The sequence below is a fragment of the Neolamprologus brichardi genome, chromosome 3, assembly GCF_056152115.1.
Source record: "Neolamprologus brichardi isolate AB-2024 chromosome 3, ASM5615211v1, whole genome shotgun sequence".
Taxonomy (NCBI): Eukaryota; Metazoa; Chordata; class Actinopteri; order Cichliformes; family Cichlidae; genus Neolamprologus; species Neolamprologus brichardi.
In genome coordinates this window covers 15,596,641-15,613,331 of record NC_142106.1, presented here as the reverse complement: position 1 = coordinate 15,613,331, position 16,691 = coordinate 15,596,641, and the positions used below count along the sequence as shown (strand labels likewise).

The 16,691-nt window shown below is 44.4% G+C and overlaps 1 protein-coding gene across 1 annotated transcript; it reads left to right on the top strand.

The window, feature by feature from the left end:
• Positions 1 to 172: 172 nt before the first annotated feature.
• On the top strand, positions 173 to 16,691 carry ccdc171 (coiled-coil domain containing 171). Its single transcript, XM_087832589.1, has 24 exons — positions 173 to 387; positions 852 to 1,002; positions 1,649 to 1,919; positions 2,339 to 2,489; positions 2,849 to 3,018; positions 3,209 to 3,355; positions 3,440 to 3,532; positions 4,796 to 4,956; positions 5,090 to 5,228; positions 5,355 to 5,558; positions 5,637 to 5,726; positions 6,179 to 6,382; positions 6,701 to 6,868; positions 8,828 to 8,995; positions 11,277 to 11,784; positions 14,046 to 14,162; positions 14,261 to 14,436; positions 14,517 to 14,651; positions 14,718 to 14,897; positions 15,460 to 15,605; positions 15,683 to 15,737; positions 15,846 to 15,977; positions 16,137 to 16,289; positions 16,410 to 16,691. The coding sequence occupies exons 1-24, from the start codon at positions 345 to 347 to the stop codon at positions 16,656 to 16,658; spliced, it is 4,011 nt and encodes a 1,336-aa protein (XP_087688715.1). The 5' UTR covers positions 173 to 344; the 3' UTR covers positions 16,659 to 16,691.

The following is a 16,691-nucleotide window of genomic DNA, read 5'->3' as shown; positions in this document are numbered from 1 at the left end:
CTGCTCTAAAATTGAGTATAAGATAAATAAAATGCATTCAAAACAAATAAAAATAAATACGTAAATAAAAAACTTTAACCAGCCAATCCAGCGCTGATCCGGAAGCGACGTACTGACGCTAAAGATGGCGTCAGATTCAAACGGCTTCGGTTTTAGTGCGACAGTAAGTGTTTTAAACGTTTTCTTTCTAAATGTGTGCTTAGATAAGATGACACTGAGCGTCGCATAATGATTAAACACGGGTTTGAAGCTAAAAAAAACCCCTCCAATGTTGGTTATTTATTAAGTAAGAGTATTTTTCGGGACTATTTATCGTACGAGAACAAAGCTTCATTCACAAAATAATGGAGTTCGTCGCTGACTCGATAGATAGCAAGTGTCAGAGAGGTAAGTGAAAACTCAACAATTTGGTTAGGATGAAGACAGTGTTTTAAATAATTCGGTACACATTTAAGCCAACAAAGACTTATGTAAAATGACAAAAATCCCAACAGGAAACACCTGACAAGTATTTATAGCGCTTGAGGATATACGTAGAGATTTAAGTTATAAAGTAGAAATCTTGCGGAAATACGGTTTTTTGGGGGGCTCTGTTACTGATGCCGAATTGATCACCTGGTCCGTTTATTCATCACTAGTCGTAACTCTTTTTGTAGAACTTGTACAAGCTTTATTATTTGTAGGCAATAATTAACTTAGACGATTTGTAAACAGAGCTCGCTGTAATTTCGTGTGCGTCTGCTGGCAGGGCAACAGCAGCGTCTGAGCAACCAAAAGAGTCTCCGGGGTCCCAAAGAGGAAATCGGACAGCTTCAGGCGTGGCAGTAACAGACATTTAAATGCAATTCCAGGTTCACTGAACTCAGATATGCAGACGGAAACAGCAAAGAGGAGGAGACAACCTGACCGAAGCGAGAGCGGGGAGAGGAGAGCAGAGCCGCGGGATATCGAAGAGGGACCCGCGGGCAGCAGAGTCCGGAGCTCCGGGGAGGACAAGGCAAGGTGGGTGCAGGCAAATTTTAAGACCTAGTTGGCCTTAAAAATGTAAACTTTGGATGATTGAAGAATTAAATTACTGTTTTTTTCTTTTGTTTTAAGATTTAAACTAAAATAAGAGCCAAAAAGGGAATAGTTTGAAGGGGGGGGGGGGGGGGGGATTAAAAGCATACTTCGACATTTTTTAAAAATATCTTAAAAAGGCTACTATATAAGAAGTTATAATTTTTACTTAAGATAACTCTTTATTGTCATTGCACAGTCATACATAGTACAATAGTACATTGGAAAACTGTCCCACGTACAACACAACACGACAATTATAAATGTTGAAATTAGTCTCTTATGAATGGTATAAATGAGTCATAAAAATGTGGGGAAATGAGCTTTAGATTCTGTGAATTTTGAGATAAAAAGTCAGAAGATAAGGTGAAAATTAAACAAAAATGTAGATTTTTTTTTTTTTTTTGAAGAATCTGGAGAAACTGGACAGAAGGCTGATTAAAAACAATCTGCTCTTTGAAGGTGTTCACAGCATCAGCTAAATTTAAAAATTATTACATAAAAAAAAATCACATTTCTGAGATTAAGTTAAGCTGTTAGCTGGGTATTTAATAAAAAAAATTGAAAAATAGTTTCTTGCTTTCTTCAGGTCAAATTTGAGCTTTGACGCTCCGCAGCAGAAACAGAAGCAGGCAGCAGGAGACCGACGAAGAAGGAGGGCTGAGAGGAAAGGAGAGGAGGAAGAGGAGTGGGAAGAGAGAGGAAGAGGGAAAGACAGAAGCGGAGGAAATGGGGGGAGGGGAGGGAAGAGGGTGGCGTCAGAAGGGCACGATGGGGGCGAGGACTGCAGGAGGCTCAGGTGGAGAGTCAACGATTTGGAGAAAGAGAAACTGCAGCTGAAGGCGAGCCACAACCAGGAGGTGAGCTACAGCCAATCATAACCTGCAGTTCCTCTAATGTCCACTTGAGGCTCCAGCAGCAAAATGTCCAACTTTAAACATGTTTACAGCCTGCTACAAAAACGGTTTGGCTCTCAAGAGCTAATTACACCCTTCATGTCATCTAAACAGTCTAAACAGAGGTGAATCGTTTAATAAAGTCACCTGAAATTGTGACCAAAGCTGAAAATCATAATTATGATTAAAAGATATGAAGGAGTGAGAAAGAAGGTTCAGAGTTTTCGGGGGAAAAAAGTGCAAATAATGCATCGAAAATCCAAAATGTTCAAGACAAAAAGATAAAACTTTGGACAGAAATTAAAAATTAGGAAATGATAAATAATCAGCTGCAAATAAAAAATAATAATGTAAGTGTGTGTGTGGTTACTGTGGTGTTTAAGGTGTGTCGGCTGCAGGCAGAGCTGACCCGGCTCCGGTGTTCGGTGGAGCGCGGCGAGGCTCAGAGGGTGGAGCTTCAGTACCAACTGACTCTGAGCCGCAGAGATGCCGAGCGAATCACCGAGCTCAGCAGAGACAAACAGGCGCTCACAGGTACACGAATCCAACGCACCTTTCTGCTTCATGCTGCGTGCGATCCCCCGCAGGAGCAGGCTTCCCGAAATCGGCCAATTAGAAAAAAGCTGGCAGTGTAGTTTAGTGCAACACATGATGTCACTTTAACAGAGCAGACTTTTAATTGTCCTTCCTTTTTGATTGTAGAGTGATCTGTGAAATGAAGTGCTACAAAGTTCTGTCCTTGTAGAGTTTTTCATGTCGACCAGTCAAAGAAATATAAGAACTCTTCATCTGTACTCAGGAAATCCTCAGCAGGACCGCATCAATCTCTTGATCTATAAACGTCGTGGCTTAGAGCACCGACAGCTCTGACAATGTTTGTGTTTGTGTGGTAGAGCGAGCGGCGCAGCTCCAGCAGGCGGTCGAGGAGCTGCAGAAAGCTCTGGACATCACGCGGCAGGCCAGCGAGGGGGAACGGCACGCTTCCCAGCGTGAGGTGGAGGAGCGAGATCGACTGATTCAGAGTTTCAGTTCTGAAAACCAGAGACTGCACCAACTGCTGAAGGTTAGAGTCACAACAGAAAAGAGCTCTGTTTTTAGTCTTCATGTGACAAAGAAAAACTCAGAAATTTAACTTGATTAAAACATTATTTCATTTACCAGCCTAATAATAGGCTGAAAAACAGATTGAATCCAGTATTTCTTCACCACAAACAAGTTTCTTGGGGTTTGGTTTGTGTCTTCTGGTCTGCAAGGATCAGGAGGTTGCTTTGGAGGAGTCAGAGACGAGGCTGGCCAAGGTGCAGATGGAGCGAGAGAAGGAGGCCGAGGTGAAAAGACGACGTGCCGACGAGCTAAAGCAGCTGATGGAGAAAGAGGAGAGGAGCCGCAGGGAGAAGGAGGTGAGGGGAGGCCAAACCTTGTTCCTGTTTTTAACATTGGGTGGGAAACGGGAGAAAGAACAGATGTGTGTCTTCTCTCTCCAGCTGCTGGAGCAGAGGGTGAAGTCTCTTCAGTCGAACATCGAGGCGGAGCGAGGTGCTCACCTGGAGACAAAGTTCAACTCTGAGATCGTCCAGGTAACAAACACGCAGAGTCGGAGCTTTAACATATTCAATTAAAGTGCAGAGAAGTTTTCACTAACAGAGAAAACACATCAATAGTTTTTTAAACGCCTTGGATCAGCTAAAATCTCTGTGTGATCCACAACTCGAATCAAGGACCAGTTCTATTCAGAACCTGTGAAACTGTTATAAATGCAAACAAGGTGAACGCTTTGGTTTAAAACAACATCCCGGCTTCAAAGCAAGCACTTTGAGTCATAGTTAGGCCCTTTGTAGTGCAATACGGTGTACATCAGTCAGATATTTAACTTTGTTCCTTTTTCTGTGCAGGAAGTCCATAAAGTGTTAGATCATAGAAAATCTTCAGGACTGATTTAATAGATCCTTACTTTTTGACGCTGGCAGCCCATTTTGTGGCAGAGCCTCCCACAACAAAGGAGGCGACCCAGCAGTTGTAACTAATTATAGACCAATATCTGATCTATCTGTGCTAGCCAAAGTTCTTAACCTCCTAAGACCCGAACTCTTCCACGGCATGCATTTTTAATTTCTCTTTGATATTTGGGCTGATTGGGACCTGACGAATGTAAAAACAAAGAATTACCAGATTTGTTTTTTACCTCATTTTTGTTTCTAAGAAAAACGAGAGCCACATATGAGGATATTCGTTAAACATCTTGATAGAACAGTAGCGTGGGCAGCACGGTGGCACGGTGGTTAGCACTGTTGCTGCACAGCAAGAAGGTCCTGAGTTCAATTCCACCATCAGGCCGGGGTCTTTCTGTGTGGAGTTTGCATGTTCTCCCCGTGTTTGCGTGGGTTCCCTCCGGGTACTCCGGCTTCCTCCCACCGTCCAAAGACATGCAGCTTGTGGGGATAGGTTAATTGATAATCCAAATTGCCGCTAGGTGTGAATGTGCGAATGGTTGTCTGTCCCTGTGTGTTGGCCCTGCGACAAACTGGCGACCTGTCCAGGGTGTACCCCGCCTCTCGCCCTATGACAGCTGGGATAGGCTCCAGCGCCCCTGAAAAGGATAAGCGGAAGTGAATGGATGGATAGAACAGTAGCAGTATAATGTCCTCGTAAGTGGATATCAGGCCCTTGTAGAGCAAAATTGAGTATTTTTGTCTAAATAACCCAAAATGTGATGTCCACATATGTGGACGCCAGGTCCTAGGAGGTTAAAATAAAAACGATTCACTAAAGGAACTCATAAAGAATCACTGAAGTATCAATAAAGTCTTATCAATATCTCTCCCTGTTCATGTAACCACCAGCTGCGGGTGCGGGACCTGGAGGCGGCGGTGGCGGTGGAGCGGTCTGGCCAGCAGGAGGCACAGAGCAGCCTGGAGCTGCTGAGAGCTCAGTTCAGAGAGGTGGAGAACGCTTACAGCCAGGAGAGAGAGAGGAGCAGCAGCACTGAGCGCGCTCTGGAGCGGTGAGGTCACTGCAGAAAATGCGGCTAAAAAAATATATAAACTGTCATCTGATCTAATCAACCAGTCACATCACTAAAGGCTGGATGTGTTTTCTTTAGTTGTCTGTAATTGGGATTTCTAACATGTGCACAGGTTGCAGTTAGAGTACGAGCAGTGCAAGTCTGTCATGAGCGCTGCTTTGGAAACGGAGAGGAAGACGACCTCCGACCTCTCAGAAAAACTTGAGGGGGAGGAACGACAGCATGTAAACACACACTCACTGCTGGAGCAGGTGAAGCGTACACACACGCACACGCTTTAACGTGGTGTGTTCATGTTTGTGTGACATGTGCATGTCGCGCTACGATCAAAGGGAATATCTGAATTCTCCTTGCTCATTTCTGTGAACTGTGTTTAGGCCGTTCAGAGGCAGAGCGACACAGAGGAGGCGTTTGTGACCTGTGTGAAACAGATCAGAGACGCTCTGCAACAGCACACCAGCGAACCATCAGCGCAACCTGCAGAGGATGATGGGAAACAGAGTCTTCCTGCTGAAGTCCTGCAGCTGCTGAGGACCACGCTCAGCTCATACCAGCAGAGGCTGTTAGACGCTGACAGACAGGTACAGATTCCTCTCGTTTATTTCTGCGTTTCTTCTGGTGAATTGTGATTTTATTCCTCTGCTCTTCTTCTGTGGCAGCTCCAGGATCTGCTGCTGGTGTCGGAGAAGCTGCAGGAGGAGAACCAGACTCTTCAGCAGCTGACCTCAGATCAGAGGAGTCAGATTGATGTAAGAACAGGTCTTTATCCTAAATGGATTCCCAGACAACGATAGGACTAATGTGGACTGCCAGTGCTGGAAAAGTCGGGAGCACTGGATGAGTTTTCTTTTTTACATAATAAATAATAGTAAAAATAAAAATAAATAAAATCCCAGATTAAAGGCTTCTCATTAAAGTTTGTAATGAATCTCAGTGCTCCTTGATAGACAGAATCCAGCATGTATATAAATCACATGACGTGATATAAGCAGACATAAGAGTGGAAACACCAAGTTTCCTTTTTTGGATACATGGGACGAACACAAGTGTGTCTCTGTGAAGCAGGGACTGTTTTTTTAAAGATTCTCAGTACGTTGGTGGAAGGTCAGGATCTCTGTGTAATCTGTAAAGACATTTTCTGGTTTGTTGGAAGGTATATTTTTATGTCTCAACCTGTTTTTCTCTCTTTTTTCTTCTCCAGGAGTCTCAGCAGGAGACGCTGAAACTGAAGGAGGCGGTGTCTCGCTTACGCCAGGAGAGCTCTGATTGGTCGACACGGAGTCAAAGCCAGGAGGCCGAGCTGCAGAGAGAGAGGGAGGAGAGGAAGAGGGAACTAGAGAAGGAGAAGGAGGAGAGGACAGCAGAAGTCCAGGAGATAACTGAACACTACAAGAAAGAGTCGACGGTGCTGAATCGAGATTTTTAACATTTGTCTCTCTTTTTTTTTCTCATTTCTCTTCTTCCATGTTCAGCTTCCTCTTCACTTTATGGTTCTGGTGCTGCATAAATCTGTCCGTTACTTTCAAACTATTTTTATCTTCTGTTGACTCAATTTAAATGAAAAAAGTGAAAAGTTGTCAGTTAAACACTTTAAATAAAGTTGTGTGGCAGCAGAGTCACAGTTTGAGCCCGCTCTCTCAGCAGCATGATGTCGTTATATCATTACAGCTGAGGATTAAATGCATTACAGCCTCCTCATACTGAGCCTCTGTCTGTGTGTCAGGCCCATCTGTCCTTCCTCTACTGCCTCTACCAGCGCCTGCTGGCTGGCTGCGTCCTCCTCGATCAGCCCCAGAGCATTCTGGGTAACTTCACCTGGCAGGAGCTGTGTGATGTCATCAGCGAGCAGGTGGACCAGCTGACCTCTGACCTCAAGAAAGCCAACAACAAGGTAAACCAAGCTGAATTCACCCACTGATACCCATCCTGTCTTCACCTCTAAAACATTTCCCTGCTTTATTGTCCTTTTTTACTTTTATATGAACACAATTTATAAAATAAATGTGTTTTATTTAATACGACTTGAAACTAGAATCTGAAACCAGGATTAAGTGAAGTCCAGATGAGTCGCCCCCTGCTTGTCATTAGAAACAATCCAGGTTTCATTTCAGGTGTTTTCTGTTCAGCTCTACTCTTCAGACCCCAAGAATAAAAGTATGGTTGACTAATCATTGCAGCTCTGATGATTGTTCCTTTGGTACAGAGCCAATAAAATTTGTTGTTAGTGAGAACTTTGTTTGCCTTGACTAACTTCTTTCACAGCCAGATCTTAAAGAAAAATGGTAATTTTTTTAGGTGCAAGTGCCAAACCTGGTCACCACAGGTGTATTTAACCCTGGAGAACCCATGGGCTCAAATTTGACCCCATGGTTTCCCTAGAAAACCAATGGGGTCGGCTCTGACCCCATTGGTTCTCCAGGGTTACCTCTAGTGTGATCGTGGCTCAAGAGTTGGGAGTTCGTCTTGTAATCGGAAGGTTGCCGGTTCGAGCCCCGGCTCGGACAGTCTCGGTCGTTGTGTTCTTGGGTAAGACACTTCACCTGCTGGTGTTGGCCAGAGGGGCCGATGGCGCGATATGGCAGCCTCGCCTCTGTCAGTCTGCCCCAGGGCAGCTGTAGCTAGCTTGCCTTCTCCAGTGTGTGAATGTGAGAGTGAATGAATAGTGGAATTGTAAAGCGCTTTGAGGGGTCCCGAAAAGCACTATATAAATGCAATCCATTATTATTATTATTAGTTGCCCTTAAACGTGTTCACTCTGCTTTCATGAGTTAATCACCAGTATCTGTCAATCTCATTGCTTCACTGGTTTGCCTTGATGTTGAGAAAATACATCTCAGGGCCACTTTGTGTCACCAAGAGTCACTTGTTGATGCTGAATGTCATTGTCCTTCTATGGCAGGATGACAAGTTATAATTTGAAGTAGCCTAACAGTTGCATCAGTGACTGTATACTGTCAGCAACTGGCTGTCAAATGAAACAAAGAAAGTACAATTCTACAACATTTCAACGATGTTTAATTATTTATCATTACGTTTTAATTATTTTTCACAATAAGCTGAATGGCATTCTGATAGTAAAACGTTCTTTTAAACAAAAGTAAAGAGTGAATTCATATAAAAACTAAAATAGAACTTTTGAAAAAGATGTAGTTTAAGGTTCGTCCTTTTTCTTTGTCCTTATTTACGTTTTACAGATTTACAGATTAAAATTACTGTGCTGTAAATACAAGAAAAGTTGCGCCAGGTTAATAAATCTAAAATCTAGTAATAGACCATGGTCTGCCTAGTAGTGACGTATTGTGTATGGTTTCTGGCTATCATGTCAGAGGGAATCAGTTCCTGTGTGGTCACAGCTCTAGATAACTTGCATTTATATGTGTTTGCCTACTTGATAACATATGTTAGTCAAAATATAGACAGTCTGAGTGTTGGATTTGAATCAATTGATATTTTGATGGTGAAAGAACTGTACTCGAATGCCAGTCAAATTTCTGTTTGTTTAAATGGGCTTCATCTGATAAAAGTGGCTTTATCTTGTTTAGTGCTAGCAAACATGTTGGTAAGCAATATAGGAGCGAGCCGGCTAACATTAGCTTCCTGACTATATGAATAAATTGGGGTCTTGTCCAGGCCTGTGGCGTCATTCAGAGGCCTGAGACCCTCAGAGTATTTTCACAAACCGGTGAGGTGACAATGAGCTACAAGGTTTCACTTCATGTGCCTGCCAGCTGTGACACATCTGCAGCAGTTTGCTGACAGACTGTGAACATCATATTTCCCATGTGGCTAAGATGTTGAAGTGCTCTTCTGCCCCTCCCCCACCCTGTTTTTCTTTCCTCTCTCGCTGCAGATCGCCCACCTGCAGAGCGTGTGTGACAAGAAGAGTGTGTGTGTGCGCGAGCTGCAGCGGAATCAGGAGTGTGTGTTGTCCCGTCTGGAGGAGAGCGTGAGGAGGAGGGAGGAGGAGTGGAGCAGACAGCACACGCACACTGTGAGGGGGCTGCAGAGCGAGCTGCAGGTAACACTCACATACACACACACTCATCCCTGGGGTGTTTCAGCGCCTCGTGTACGTCAGTCATGTCGCCCTGCAGCGACAGAGGCACTGTGAGCTGAATCAGCAGGCTGGAAGCAGAAAGATTTCAGTTATCAGTCCCTTTGGTCAGATTCTCCGAAGAGACGAGACGACAGATACAAAAATCATCTCTTCACTTCCAACTTTGTTGTCTCCGAAAGCATAAAATTCTCTGCAGCAACATTTACAACAACAGAAAAAGTTCACCAAAGAGTGAAGAGCAGAAAAAGGCAAAGCTTAATAGGGATTTGTTACAAAGTTATTACAACCTTTGTGTCATTGAGCAGCGTCACACTTTACAAGTTTTTTCTCATGAAAACGCAATAAATGCGAAAGCAGAGAAGAAAAGACATGTTGACACATTTCATGTTTAATGTAAAAGAAAATAAGTAGCTTTGTTTAACCGTGTAAACAACTGTCACCATTAAAAATACTACAAGCTTTTATTTCAGTCACTGAATCCATTTCAGATATATTCTACTATGATCTTGTAGTATTATGTCGACAAAACTATTTTAGAGGCCTAAATTATGACTAAAACTAAATCAAAATTTTCTGTCAAAATGATCACTGCAGTCCACGCTCTGAATAGTTTCTACTCATCTATCCGTGACACCCAGCATTAGGGCTGTTCGATATAATGATATATCGGATGGCTAGGGATGGGTATCGTTTAGGTTTTATCCGATACCGGTGCCAAACCGGTACTTTTGAAACAGTGCCGGTGCTTAAACAGTGCTCGAACCGGTGCTTAAAGAATGGAGAACACAAAATTGACCTCTCATGTTCAGCTGTTTTTTTGTAAAAAGATAACAATGTTAGCCTTTTCTGCAGCTATGGGGCATATATGGCATCACTCTTGGCTGGAAGCAGTGCTTAAACAATGGAAAAAACACAAACTTTGTCCAAAAACCTCTCATGTTTAACTGTTTTTCACTTTTTCTTTGGTCATTTTAGCCTTTTTGGCCAGGGTGAAGGGAGTATCTGCCATCAAACAAGAAGACAGCCGCATGTAGCTATGATGATGTTTGCTAGTTCACCTTTCATGCATTAATGTAATAACGTGGTTAGCCTACTCCTACACACGAACAACATTAAGCTACTCATGCAGAGAAGAACGGCTGCTGCTGCCATCATCATCCGTCATCATTTCTGCTACACAGGCAGGGCTAGGGGCCAGGACTCTCCTCTTCGGGTTTTTGAGGGATGTTGCTAACTCTGGGTCCGGTAACAGGCACCATACCCGCAGTAGATGCGCTCGGTGTGAGGTCTCGCAGCAAGCTATCAAATACGGCGCATTTTTTGGCTTTAAAAAAAAACACTATGCGTCGCCAGGTGTTTCATCAGATTTGAGGTGTTACCTCCTTTGACAGTATCACCTTAAAGCACTTGTTGCAGGCTGCTGAGTTTGCATATTTTGCTGTGAAGTACAGCCAGACTTTTGACCGCTTCGCCTTGGTAATTTTTAATCTGTAGCTCTGCTCTAAAAGAACGCACGTACCTGGACCCGCCTACTATCCTCGGAAACGTAAAATGATTGGCTAGAATTCAAAGTGTGTGACATCTCAGGAAAATAAAGCACCGAAATGTGCGCTGCTTTTCGGTCTGGTTACTACCGTTTATGACCGGATACCGGTACCCATCCCTACGGATGACGATGACGATATAAAAACGTCTATCGTTTCATTTTACGCTATCGTTTATTTCGCGGTGTCGCAAAATAAACTGTTTACGGCAATATTTTTTCATCGTTTTGATGGTCACTGTAGTGGCTATATTACTTTCTTAAAGTTCTCTCTTTCTCTTATATTTAATATAACCACACTACGGACGGACAAGCGCCTGTTTTTATGCGTTGTCGTTAGCAACAACGACGGTAAAACCATTGTGTGGCTCTGTCGTCTGCTTCAAAATAAACCGAATCACGTGAAAGAGTATGCAGAGAGTTTACGGGTGACAAGCAAAAAAAAGCCGCCAGGTGCTAAAAAAATAAACCTTAAACTCAAACAGGCTTTTCCCCGCAGCACGCCGTGTAATAAATACTCACACTCCGTGTTAATACCAGACGTGCACAGTTACCTAAGATCTGAAAATGGCAGATTTTTTTTGTTTGTGTGTTTTTACGTTGGAGGCGGCGTACACATCAGCTCCGCCCACTTCCATCTCTTTGCTGAATCAGCGTGTTTCTGATTTTGGATGCTAACCCCTCCACGTTTTGTTCCAGCTCTGCCGCTCTCAGTGCGACTCTCTCCGTGATCGCACCTCCTCTCTGGAGCAACGCTGTTCCTCGCTGACCTCTGACCTCTCCCAGCTCAGAGGCCTCCTCTCTCGAAGCCGCAAGGAGTCCTCGTCCTTCTTCTTAGCATGCGCCCTGCTGGGTGGAGCGCTGAGGCATGCTCACCACCGTCTGTGTGGGCTTTCTGAGCAGAAGAAATTCCTGTGCCGGCAGCTGGCAGAGCGGGAGCAGCTGGAGGAGGAGGTGAGGAGGCTGGTTGATGCTCTGGAAGGAGAGAAAGACCAAGAGAAGGAGGAAGAGAAGAAGAGAGAGAGGACGAGGAGGGCAACGAAGAGGTGGAGGAGGACTGTGTGTGCTGTGCTGGCAGTGAGGAGGTGGTGTTCGCTGGCCAGGAACACGACAGTGTTGCTTCGTCTGGAGAGAGGAGGCGGAGCTCCAGCTGTCTGCGTCTGTGGAGGGGCGGATACGGCGACACAGAAGGCTCGAGACACACCAGGTACACACACCTCCACAGACAAGAAAGGAAACACTTTCAGTGTGTTTGTAGCAGCTCAAGGAAACACCGTCTTCAGAAGGTAACACACTGATGTTAGAGATGGTGCTGAGGCACACACAGACTGTGCTGCACTGCTGTGTGTCACTGATGTTGTACAGCAGCTGAGAGAGCAGCGTAAATACTGTGTATCTGAGTGTCAGTGTAATGACAAGCTACCAGACTCACATAGATGCTGTGGTGCTGTGAAAAACAGTTCAGCCCATGATTCAGTCACTTGTGGAACGATCTTTAGCAGCAATAAGTCGAAGTCATCACTTCCTGTATGACTATCGATCTCTCACATCTCTGTGGAGGAAATTTGTCCCACTCTGCTTCACAGCATTGCTTCAGATGATTGAGGTTTGTGCACAAAAGTCTTAAAGTCCTTCCACAGCATTTCAATCAAGTTGAAGTCTGGACTTGGTTAATTTGGTGGGATCGTTGTCCTGTCGTATGACCTGGTTTCAGCCAAGCTTTAGCTGTCGGATGCATCTCCTCACATTTGAATCTTAAATAACAAACAGACAGTTGGTGTGAGGTGTTTAGTTTTCTCCAAACATGGTGTTGTGCATTATGGACAAACGTCTCTACTTTGCTCTCATGTGCCCATCGGTCACATCGTTCCAGAAGTCTTACGGTTTCTTCAGATGCAATTAAACCATGCTACCTTTTTTAACCCTTTAAAGCCGGTTGGAGCGGGCACGCTCCGTTTTGCGCAACTATTTTTAAATCCCGGTAGCTCTGCAACCACGTGAGCTAGCGCAATAATTTTTTTTTGCATATGAAACCGGAGGAGTTGTACTTACATCTTATGCCATCAGCTTGTCCTAGGTCACAGTTTCCTTCCACATATAGCTTTGCAAAAACTGCATAAAAAGCACTTGCAGCAACAAAAACATAATATTCCAGAAACACGCTTTGCCGATCCGATCAGCTGTTCATAACACTTCCTACGTCCATCAGCGCAAACTATGGCATGTCTGCCATTACCTGCACGAAACCGGAAGTGACGTCATTTTGCGGAAATGTAGTTTTTTACCATCAGGGCCTCATGAGCCTATACTGGTGTTTTTATAAGTCATGTTTGACTTTATGACTTTCTGTGTCGTTTCTGGGATGCTTAGGACTCATATTGCACTGCTGGAAATAGTTTATTTTGATGCATATGCTGCTTTTTTGAAAATTTGCACTATAATATTTATTTTCATTTTTCCTGCAGTATATAAAAATTGGTGTATTTCAAAAATAAAACTATGAAGACACTCAAAATAAATTTCCTGTGGTGGGAAACTAGTTTGTGCAACTTTTTTGTATTTACAGTTTTGAGGGATAAGCCTCTTAAATTTCTCTAACTAGAAATATATGTTAAAAAGACAAAAACGATTTTCAATTTTTTTGTAGTTTATTGCACTTTTTTGCAATTTATGTAATTACTATGCACTTAATGCATGCATATTATTAAAATCTGGGCTATAATGGTTGTATTGATGTATAGCAACTTGAAATGCTCCCAAAAATGGCTCCACAGCATGTAAAAATATAATATAAGCTCTGGCGGACTTGGTTCTATGGTAGGTCTTAAAGGGTTAAAAGAGAAGAGGCAGGGTCTTGAAATACCCAACAAGCCACACTTGTTCTGTTGTTTTCTAATTGTACCGTCAAGAACTCGAGCATTTAGCGTGCTAACTGAGGACCGTAGAGCCTCAAATTACACTCCAACTTTCAAGTGAATTTGCGGGGAGGTCCACTGCAGCAGCAGCAGGAAGTTTGGCAGCAGCCTCCAATGTTTTCCATGTGGGATTAATCTGTTCTGACTGGAGTTCAGATTGTTTAACAATGGCTTTCTCCTGCTGTCATAGAGGTGCTCACACATGATCATGAGTTTAATTGAGTGCTTTTGATTATCAGCACGTGGCTGCTGCTTAGCCTCTGAATTCCTGTGGGAGCAGTAAGGGTGGACTTAGTTTTTCACACGTCACTCCTGGATTTAGACGTCATTTTTAAAAAGTAAATAATGACACAGTGTGATATGTTGTGTTTTGTAGTTGGTTTGAGATTTCCCAAATTCTAAGATTGAAGGATTTTCATGTCCTGATTTATAAAACCTTAGACTTTTGGCACAGCTGGCAGACATTAATAAGTGTTTCATTCATGATAAATGTTTGATGGAGTATGTTTAAAAAAACAAAAGGAAACTGAGAAACTTTTTTTTTTTTATTTAGACAAAAAGCAGACTGGCGGTCGTGAAGGTCTTTGTGCTCGTTTGTTTGGATCTAAACGTCTCTCATCCACCATCCTGACCTCCATGTCTGACCTGCAGGGTGCTCTGGGAGACTCTGGTAACCACAAACACACACACACAAACACACAAACACAAACACACACACACACACACACAGACCTCCTCAAAAACATCTTGTTTCTTTTGTTTCTCGAGATTCGTCCCCTCCACTCTTGCTCTCAGTGGCTTGCGCAGGCTTGTCCCGCCTCCTTGATCTCCTCCTCGACCAATCAGAGTCCAGCCTATCATCCTGTGGCGTGAAGGAGGAGACACTGAGCAGCCAAATGAGGCTCGGTCTAAGTAGCCTGACGTCTTTGCAGTCTGACACAAAGGTCGCTAAAAGCAAAAGAAACTCGATTTTATCTGAGAAACTGTCTCCCTCTGCTGACCTTTGACCTCTGTGCGCCAGCAGAGTTTGGTGTCGGTCCTCCAGCAGCATTTCCTGGTCTTCAGCCAGCGGCTGCATTCGACAGAGGTGGAGAGGCGGAGCCTGCGGCTGGAGGTGGCCAATCTGAGGAAAGGACTCCGGAAGGAGACGAGCAGAATGGTGAGGCAAAACACGCACACACCTGCATGCTAAACACCTTCATGACGTACGTGTGTGTGTGTTCAGGTGCCAGACGAGCGTTTCCAGAGTGTGTGCGTGGAGCTCCGTCAGGCTCTGAGCAGAGAGCAGGAGGCCCAGATGCTGATCCAGGAACAGTCCAACCAGCTGCACACGCTGCAGCGGCGAGTCGACGAAAATGCTGCCGAGCAAGCTGAAACACAGCGCACACTGAGACAGACCACACAGGTACGCCACACACAAATATTCACTCTGCTCTTTTTGAACATCAACAACAAGTGTGTTACCTGCAGCAGGTGGGATTAGGCCACGCCCACACAGAATCTGACTCGATCTGGGTTTGATGGACGCTCTATTGAGAACATGTTCACCACTTTGCCTTCTGTCAAACAGCCCTTTCTACAGTAAGCAGGAAGTCACCCAAATTGCTGTCCACCAGACTCCATTCATAAAAACAGTAATTTTACCTCAGAACACAGAACTGTCTCCTGCTGCCTCGATTGGTCAGGCAACTTTGCCCTGTTACGTGACTTTGGTGTTTTGATCCTTTGGTTCAGACACAAACTAGAAAAGTCTGACCGCAGCCCCGTCATCCTGTCAGAGAAAAGTTAAAGTTTAGTTAGTGGAGTTTGGTGGAAAACAATTTATCATCTGTTTCCACAAAAAAGGTGGGTAGATAAAGCTTTAAACACATTTCAAAACCAATGTAAGAACTGAGTGAACTGGAACTTAGAAAATGAGACGCTCTCTCTGATGCTATCATGTTTAATGTCAAACTCTCTCTCACCAGGTGCTGTCAGAGGCTCGGCAGGAGGTGAATCGGAAAGAGCGCTCACTGAGGATTCTGGGTAAGCACCTATCAGGGATTCAGAAGGGGAAGAAGCAGGTGGAGGAGAGGCTGCAGCGAGCTGAGGAAGAGCTGAGAGATGCCAGCAGGTAGCGGGCCTTCTTTCCCTCCGCCCAGAAGTTTGTTTACTGTGAGATTGTTGGTTGTTGACGTTGTTGTTTCTCAGACGTCGGGACCGTGTGGTCAGCTGCATGAAGGCTGCAGAGGCGAGTTGCAAGCAGGTGAACACATGCGCACAAACACACACACACAGTGAGGTGACCTCACTTTGACTGCTGAAACTCACTCTGGGCCTCACAGTTGTTGAAACAATGCAGTGTGCTCTTCAGTTCAGGGACAGTCTCGTCCAATCGCAACACTCTCTGAAGACCAAGCCCCGCCCCTTGCTGTTACCTCATGAGAACCTAGAGTTGAGTGGAGCAGAGAGCATCATGGGAGCTCCTGAGGCGACAGCGTGCCAGGTAGCAGAGCGAGGAAGGAAGTGTCTTTCTTTTCTTATGTTTTCCCTCCTTTCTTCTTCCTTCCTTCTTTCCTTCCTTCCTTCGACACCTTTCTCTCCTCTTTAGCCTCCACCCTTCGCCGCTCTCAGTTCATCCCTTCATGTTTCTCTTCCTGTGCAGGGTTTTCTCTCCGCCGTCTCTCAGCTCTGCCACACCTGCAGCTCCAGGATCGATTGGCTTGAGCAGGAAGTCTCTGCCCACCGCAGTCATGTGACAGCACTGCGTAGCGAGCTGCAGGATGCCTGTCTCCGTGACAACTTGGCCTTTGTTCCTGTAAGACTCCCTCTCCTTTAAATACTGGTCTCTATAAGCCTCTATCTTTAGTGTAATGAATTATTTTTATACATGCAACAATTCCTGTTTACAATAAATATTACCTTTGTTTCTCTTCAGGTGTCTGATTTCACAGAAACCTTTCCTGTCGCTGACGTGGAAATACCTCAAGCTGTTCCCCTCTGTGATTCGTCAAAGAACCCGATGATCACTGTAAACCACTCCCCCTCTAAGGTAAACCCCACCCCTCCATCAAAAGCAAGGTCCTCCCCTACATCGGCTTCTTGCAAAGTCACCGTGGGTCAAACGAAGTTGAAGAAAGCCACAAAAAAAACCAGAGGCCACGTGAAGCGCGGAGGGCGGAAATGATCACATATGTCTGTAATGATACAAACCACAGAA